Below are 8,142 nucleotides of genomic sequence, written 5' to 3' on the forward strand. Positions count from 1 at the left end.
GATAGGATTTTGTCGGTAAAATAAGTAAAATAACTGATGTCGAATTCCTTAAATATATATAATTGGAACTAAAGAGGAAGGAAATTGAAAGTTCATATACGTGTTTTGATCAAAAACTTTTGTCCTCGGAGTTCTCAGTGTCTTTTTTAAATGTAGTTTTAAAAGATATTTGAAACTGTTTCCCATAGTACAGAATTGTGAGGTTTTTGAAACTTGTGGTTTGTCAGTCTAAACCTGTGAAATATTATATTAAAGCACATGGTAAATCGTGTCAAACCTACAGCACATAACTATAGATCACGTAGCAAAATGAACACCATGTGTTTGGAAAACTAGATATTCATAATAACAGAAATAAAACCATTATCTTCGGTAAAGCGTTTTTATGTATTTATTTATTTTTATTTAAAACTTTACTTTTCAATTGTAGCCCATATATTGCAACAGTATATTTTATTGTTTCCATAGCGAGCCTTTAATCTACTTCATTGAGCTAATAATACCTACTTCAGGGTAGGCTATAAATAAGCCCAAAGTTCAATACTCAAAGCGATATCAATACTAACACTAACAAACTGCATATTTCCATTTTAAATTAAATTTATTAAAACAATTAAATGTAGTCTATTGATACGATAATAATAATAATAATAATAATAATAATAATAATAATAATAATAATAATAATAATAATAATAATAATAATGCTTTTATAAAAGTAATAGTGAACAATATATCAATGTAAACCTTACTAATTTACTTAGTACTAATTTCAACACAAAAAAAAATATTTTTTATTTGAAGAGGTATTGGATGGTTAGTCTGAACTTAAGACAAAATAGTTAAACAAACCAAAATAATTTAACAGTTTTATTTGTAAACATTAAATATTTCTTTTTCAAAGAAAGATTTATCGGAAACCGTATACGGAATGAATTATAATACTTAATTACACCATAGAAAAAGGCAGTGAATTGCGTTATGTACCGCACACATAAATCTGAAATATACAAATTAAGACTTATATGTAAATATATTTAAAAAAAAACTTTCACCCAAACATTAAATTATATATTAACTGCCCAGTCTTCTTAGAGACATGAAAACAAAGACAAAAGTGCTCAATAGTTTTCAATGAATTGTGAAACTCTGAAAATGGTTCAAGTTGCAGCATGCAAAATGTAGCTCTTGACAACCAAATAATAAAGATAGAAAGTTTTTATATTTCACATCAACAGTACATACAACACATACAAACAAGGAATGTTGGACAGTTTTACAAACACCATGAGTCCCTTTGTAATAGTCTATACAGATGAGATATTGTGTTGTTCACATATTCCTTTTTTTTTTTACATAAAAGTTGTCCCACTACCAATCTTTATAAAATCTATCAGACTACATAGTGTCCGGAATATATTTTATAATATAGACATCACCTTAATAGCAAGTGCCTATAGATTTTCTAAGCCTACAACATGCGTTCCCTTTTTGAAATACTTTCAGATTTTTTTCTCATCGTTCAGTAATCCTGACAGAAACACATAGGCACCAAATATAAAAGCAAAACTCAATCTCTCTCATATACAAGCTGTATGCACCTTTATAAACTGACGCATTGGACGCATCACATTAATTTATTATATAGAAATCGAATATATTACATTATAGTACGTTTTTTCTTCCAATACAGTAGATATCTGAATGAACAAGGAATGCAATTTGCAGGGAAATGTATTACTTTGTCAAGAACCGTCCCAGTCAACGTTGAGCAAAGCCTTGGCGGATATAGGTTCACCCCGAAAAGAGGTCGTTATTTGTGTCAAAATACTTTAATTGGGTAATGAAAAACAGGATGTACCACCAAGTTCAGGTCATGTTTTTTTTTTCTTTTCTTTTCTTCTCTCTTATCTGTGTTTCTTCCCTTTCCCGGATCCTTAACCAAAACCTAAAGTGTCTCTTAAAAAGGTTGAATATCGTTTGGAAAACACTGTCCTGTTGAAGGCAGACTTGAGAGAAGTCTGTGGAAGTTGGTTTGAGGTCACATCAAATGTCACTGTCAAGGAGTTTAAAAAGGTAGTGTGTCTAGGAACAGCTTATCGATTATTGCTGGCGGGGGGACCAAGTCTTCCAGCTTTAGGTAGAAGATGCGCTGCAACCCTTGCGTACATAGCGTGCGCAGCTCTGGAAGTTTCCCCAAAAGTTTGGATAAGTAGTTTGGACGGTTCAAGCCCCCGCTATTGAAAGTCACATGGTCTTTGAGACAATTTACAATCTTGTTTTGAAGTTCTTCTACCCTCTTGGGTTCCTTGAGCCCGTGTCTCTCTGCAGCAAAATAAATATTACAATTATGTCATTAATAATGTTCAATAGAAACGTTACTGCTGGGGAAGAAAAACAGCAAAGAACACGTTTAGAGAAAGATCAGAAATGCCACGGACCTGTTACCATGGCTAGGGCAGCTATGCAGGAGAAGGCGGAGATGTCTATGTTCATGCTCTGAAGATTGGAAGAGAAGTCCACAATGGAGTCGATCCATTCTCCAAAGCCACGGACGCACTGCAACCGATGCAGGACCACCCCGTTGCAAAAGATGAGTTTGCCTTCTACTGGGTTGGACCTGCAATTAATAACAAAGCGCAATTAATTACCGGGAGAGTAATAAACGGGCGATTTAAGAGGCGCCTAATTATTGGAGAGCTAATAAAACCCAACCAGCGGAGCTTGAAGGGGGTTGATCTTTATAGCAGTCGGAGTCATTAGGTAATTGCGTACCTGTACGCCAATCGCAGGACGAAAAGTTCCAGAAAGGCCGACTCGAATAGGAGATCTTGATCCTGCTTGGGAAGATCAGCAAAGCCCGGGATCTTCTCCGCCCAGCCCCGGATGATCTCCATGGAGCCGGTCAGGAGATCGTAGAACTGCTGGATGTGTTGAGTGTCGTCTCCAGTCATTTGGTAGTCAGGGTTAGCCTGAAACTGGAATTTAATTTAAAAAGTGCTTAATGAGGTCCTCTAAAATATATAACCCGTGAAATTGCACAGCCCATTTCTGGCAGGGGAGTCGGGTTTGTATAACAATTAAACCCCTCTCTCGCCATTACAGAGCCCTCTGTCTCAAAGCGACGCAGTCAAGTAAGGGATGTTAAAATAAACGCAGTAAAAGTCCTCCTTCAGAGCAAACCTCGAAAAGGGCAGTAAAAGGCAGGGTATTGTGCTGATCGTTTGTTAATATACGACAAAGCTATTTTACTAATGGTAGTGATATTATTGCAATTAATATACAGGCCTATTTAACAATATACACAGTGGTTACTAAAACACTTGCACACACCTCCTCTGTGCACAGGCTTTGCACCCTATAATCGATCCACCGTTTTGTTTACGTGACAAAAGCCAGTTATCAATGTTGGAGACACAACATACTAAGAATACAACAACCCATTAGCCACACAATCAGCTCATCGCACACAAGTGTAATGCTGCAGCTGGGGACATTTCAAATAAATCGCTGATATTGTGATGAATATCACTTACTCGGGAGTAATCCAGGCTGGACATGGAAGGATTAGAGTCCACATGGGCCCTTACCAGGGCACTGATGAGACTGACTGGCGGGGAAGGCGGTGAGGGCTCTTGAGGACTTTTGGGTTTGGACGGCAGCCGACCTCTCCGACCCTTCAGACTCGCAGTACGAACCACTGAAATGCATCAAGCACGACAGATTATAGTAGGCGAAGTGAAGGGGTAACTTAATGAGAAAAATACAAAATGTGATTGATCTAAATTAGTATCTATGTTGTCGTTTTGCCGCGTATTCATTACAGTATCTACCTATACTTAGGCATTGTACATCCATTTGTGCATTGTGAAAAGCATCTTACTTTATATAACTGAAATATTCTTGATTCTTACCTTCTTTCACCATCCCGACAACAAGGCACTTTTGGAAACGACAGTATTGGCATCTGTTTCTGCGGCGTTTATCTACTGGACAGTTTTTGTTGGCTAAACACACGTATTTAGCATTCTTCTGTACAGTCCGCTGCAAATTAAACACAATAAGAAATACAATAAATAAGAAGAAAATGCGGAAATGCGGTCTTAATAACCAAAAAAGCACCCCCTAAAAGAAAGGCCTCGCAGCTGGGATTTTTCTGGACATTAATAGATGAAAATTGATAGTGTTAACACTACAGCTAACCCTCCAGTTTATAGCTGTGTTTTATATGCAAGGAGCAGAAGGAGTAGACATTCAGTAAATACAAATCCGTGGGCATTCATATTTTGACATCCCTTCGAGACCCTCTCTATTTAAAGTGATAAGATTATTCAATCAGGATGGTGAAATAAAGAGAGCACTTAATTTGACCACTGGGAATTGTGTTCCACTTGGTTAGCTTAGACACGGTTCTCTGTCCCAACCAATTTAATTCCAAAGGAAAGGGCTGTGTCAAAAATGCACACAAGCGCCCACAATTAAATAGTCATTTCTAATGCACAAGGTTTTATTAAAGTTTTCCCTGGGATGAAAACAGCATTAAAATATATGTAGTTTAATTAGCCACAACGATGGTGTTCTTTATATTTCGCATCTTCTTCTATTATTTGTGTTTTATATTAACGGATACAGATTACTCAGGTAGCAACGTTGTTTAATGTTGCAGAATCATTGTCTTACTGGTATACGTGTATATGTGTATAACATACAATGCTTTAGAGCTTAAAGTAACCCATTTAAATTAAATAATATTCCATTTAGTATTTGGTTGGATTACATTTAAATGGCAGAAGCCTACCTTAAAAAATCCTTTGCAGCCCTCGCAAGTACGCACTCCATAGTGCTGGCAAGCGGCGTTGTCTCCACAAACTGCACACAGACCTTCGTTGGACGGAGATCCTCTTGAGGGTGGCGAAGGAACCTGGCTATCCATCAACTGGGGTCCATGGCCAAGCTGAAGAGTGTGGGGGAAGCCTATGTTTGCCTGCTTCCTAATAGCACTGGGGACAGCAAAGCTCTGGCTGTCTACCACATGATGGGCTCCTGGAGTGTCGGGGTTCATGGGTACATGGAGAGGACCATCAAATCTCATCTGGCAGCTTGAAACTGGGGTACCAGGGGGCGACTGCTTAAAGGAGAACAATGAAAGTCTTGATACTGGATTCTTGCGTTGATCTATCATGTGAGTTGTTGCCACATAGTTTTGATGGAAACTGTGAAGGGAGCCAGGATCATCCCACATAGGGTTGGGCTGGACCTGAAAGTTAGGTGTAGTTGGAGTAGGGGGTGAGGAGGGTTTGTAATACATTGGGCCAGAATGTGGCATCATGTCTTCAGACTGTGATGGCAGGTGACTCTGTTGATGGTAGCTGTGCATCTGAATGTCTTCCACCTTTATGGACGACTGCTGTCCAGAAAGAGGCATTTGGTATAAGCAGGGAGGCTTAACGTCGTAACTGGTGTTGTAGTTGTCCATGAATGTGCTGAAACTGGGAAGAGAAGTGGTGGCTGTGATCTCAGTGTTGGTCAGGTCCATACTAAACTTAACAAACTCTGGAGTTAGGAAATCAGAGCTGTATTCTCCAGTGGTGTGGTAGCTGTAGCTCTGCGAAGCTGGACTGGCTCCTTGAGGTGATGACCCATACTGAGCCTGAACACAGGGCATGGCTGTAAATGAAAGTTTCACAAATGCTCACATTGTAAAACTTATTACTCTCCAACTTATACTTTTTCACATCATATATATATATATATATATATAGGCTATTCAATATTCTTTAAACATTAAACATAAACATAATATAAAAAAAGTGAATTTTGACATTTAGTTTTTAGGTTTACATACAATTGGTGAAGGTGCATCTATGCATGTAACATATAGTGACAGCTGATAAATGAATACTCCACATCTGACTGTTGTATTTTGAAAAAGGCTGCTTTGTTTTATTATTATAAGTCACTACAGCGCTATCCAGACATGGTCATTTGCGAGAATCTATAAAGAAATTATATATTGTAGCTATAGTTTATATGAATATAATAATAAGTTTCCATACCTTCAGTCGAGTGACTGTGTGTTTCGCAGGAACTTGGTCTGGACAGTGTCGTTAAATCTGGTTTGGGGTTCAGGTTTCTAGAAAGTAGCGCTGCTCGGGACTCTTCCCTGCAATCCAGAGGAAATAGCCTGTATGGGTTATGTGTTTAGGATGAAACAGTCACTTTTCTGTGGATCTGTCTGCCTGTCTATCTCCCGACATTTCTATCTATGTGTTTGTCTGTCACACGGACGTAATGAATTAATGAAAATAAATATACACTGTAAGAACGGGCGATCATAAAGTTTGTGTCTACCTTCCAAAAATATATATGCAAACTTTACAATTGCAGTTAAAATAAATACAGTTGCGTGTCCAGCTACTCAAATGCTTTATTGAATATAAACCTATAACACACAATATAACTTTCTGGAAAACACGGGTTTCATTTGATCAAGTTAGTCATTACATTGTAATGCGATTTCTGATTGTCATCTTCCTTTCGTCTCTTCATACATAAACATACAATAAACATAACTTATATTAATAATCAAATATGTTTTTCTCACTTTACTTGCATAGCCATTAGATTCGTAATGCGTCCAAACAGTGACAATACCACACATTTCTTCTTGATTCTACTCGCAAAGTATTTATGAAAGTGTTTTAAAATGTTTAACTGTATAATATTAAACAATGTACAGTTGTTGAAAGAAATATGAAATATTTGATCGTGCTATTATTATAATAAATTATTATGATGATTGATAATACTAACACATACAATGCTATTGTATTCACTAGTTACCAGTTTCTAAAACAAAAATGTATATTGCTACTAAGAAACTAATGACACTATTGTTACAAATCCCTAAAAACTGAGAAAGCCCCTGTAACTCAGCAGGTGTACAGAGGGACAAGGAGGAGTCAGCAGGTGCTTAGAGAACAGTTGCTTTTAGCTGCACCAGTGAAACACAATGGGAAAAAGTTTAAGCACACTTTCGCTGCTGTGAGAAGGCTAGTCTATAAAGCTGCGAATTGCTGTCTGTATACTGAATATCAGCCTGAAAATGAGTTCACTCAATCAAGAACAAAGTGTAGCACCATATCAGACAATAGATACAAAACAAAGAACTTGCTTAGAAAACACATCATTGCAACACATTCACAAATTACACATTTTTCCCTAGTACTATTATTAATAATGATACTTTTATCATAATAATAATAACATCAACAATTATTATTATTATAAGTGAATAGCTGATCACACACAGTGCATCAATGTAGCACAATGAATGTAAAAGTACCCCCTAACCATAAGCATGCCTAACAACTAGAACAAGACGCCCCATAAGCATACATATATAAAAAAAAAAGCAATGCACTGAATACCTTCTCTTTAACTGCAGCCTCCTTGTCTATCCATGCAGGTGAACTGTCCGCAAGTTGTCGGGAAAGAAGAGGAGGAGGAGGAGGAGAAGAAGGAGGAGGAAAAAAAAAAGAAAAAAAGAAAAAAAAAAAAAAAAAAAAAAAGCAGCCCACAATAATAAGCGACGGATCAGTGGTGAGAAAGCGGATAGACAGAGTGCGGGGACTGCACAGCGCCGGGCGAGATACGAGCTCAGACTGGCCCTTCCCTGCAATGTGCCTTTGTTTATGTGCGCCCCGAATACCACAGCCCCCACGTGTCTCCGCCGCCTGACGTCACCGGCGCCGTCAATGCCGCCGGCCAATCCGCGCCTGGAAAGGGGGTAGTCTTCTCCGCGCTGTTGGCCAATTCCTTGACGTATTAAAGCGAGCAGCGTTTTAAGGTAGCAGGGCACCTCAGCCCCTTTTTTTTTTCCCTCTAAATCAAAAATCTCCAACTCGTAGTGTTTGTAAACAGGTGTAAAAGTGACGGGGGAGAGCTGATGGGGACACACGCATCATGATATGTTAGGAATGGATGGCATGCTGTTGTTTCTGCTTTTCTTCTGGCAGTGTGTCTGTGACGTATAGATGTCAACGTATGTCATATAACATAAAGTTCACCCCAAACCCTGTTTTTATTTAATTTATGATCGTGTGGGATTATAACCAGGGAAAGAAATGATGCCAGCAATGA

General features: G+C 38.1%; 1 protein-coding gene across 2 annotated transcripts; it reads right to left on the reverse strand.

Moving 5' to 3' along the window:
• Positions 1-1,200: 1,200 nt before the first annotated feature.
• On the reverse strand, positions 1,201-7,737 carry nr4a2b (nuclear receptor subfamily 4, group A, member 2b). 2 transcript variants are annotated; one of them, XM_066688048.1, is made up of 8 exons: positions 7,431-7,737; positions 6,057-6,163; positions 4,799-5,667; positions 3,915-4,044; positions 3,537-3,700; positions 2,776-2,978; positions 2,442-2,620; positions 1,201-2,325 (listed from the first exon to the last, which is right to left on the reverse strand). In XM_066688048.1, exons 3-8 carry the CDS (start codon positions 5,663-5,665, stop codon positions 2,069-2,071), a joined length of 1,800 nt encoding a protein of 599 aa, XP_066544145.1. In that variant the 5' UTR covers positions 5,666-5,667; positions 6,057-6,163; positions 7,431-7,737; the 3' UTR covers positions 1,201-2,068. The 2 variants fall into 2 exon arrangements, with proteins under 2 accessions (XP_066544145.1, XP_066544146.1); XM_066688049.1 differs by lacking the exon at positions 7,431-7,737 and having other exon boundaries at positions 6,057-6,271.
• Positions 7,738-8,142: the final 405 nt, after the last annotated feature.

Source organism: Amia ocellicauda, chromosome 16 (genome assembly GCF_036373705.1).
Source record: "Amia ocellicauda isolate fAmiCal2 chromosome 16, fAmiCal2.hap1, whole genome shotgun sequence".
Lineage (NCBI taxonomy): Eukaryota > Metazoa > Chordata > Actinopteri > Amiiformes > Amiidae > Amia > Amia ocellicauda.

Coding starts and splice junctions, on each gene's coding strand:
- nr4a2b (XM_066688048.1), bottom strand. CDS start 5,665: ATGCCCTGTGTTCAGGCTCAGTATGGGTCATCACCTCAAGGAGCCAGT. Junction 4,045..4,798: donor GCTGCAAAGGATTTTTTAAG/GTAGGCTTCTGC, acceptor TTTAATTTGCAG/CGGACTGTACAGAAGAATGC. Junction 2,326..2,441: donor TGCCCTAGCCATGGTAACAG/GTCCGTGGCATT, acceptor ATTTTGCTGCAG/AGAGACACGGGCTCAAGGAA.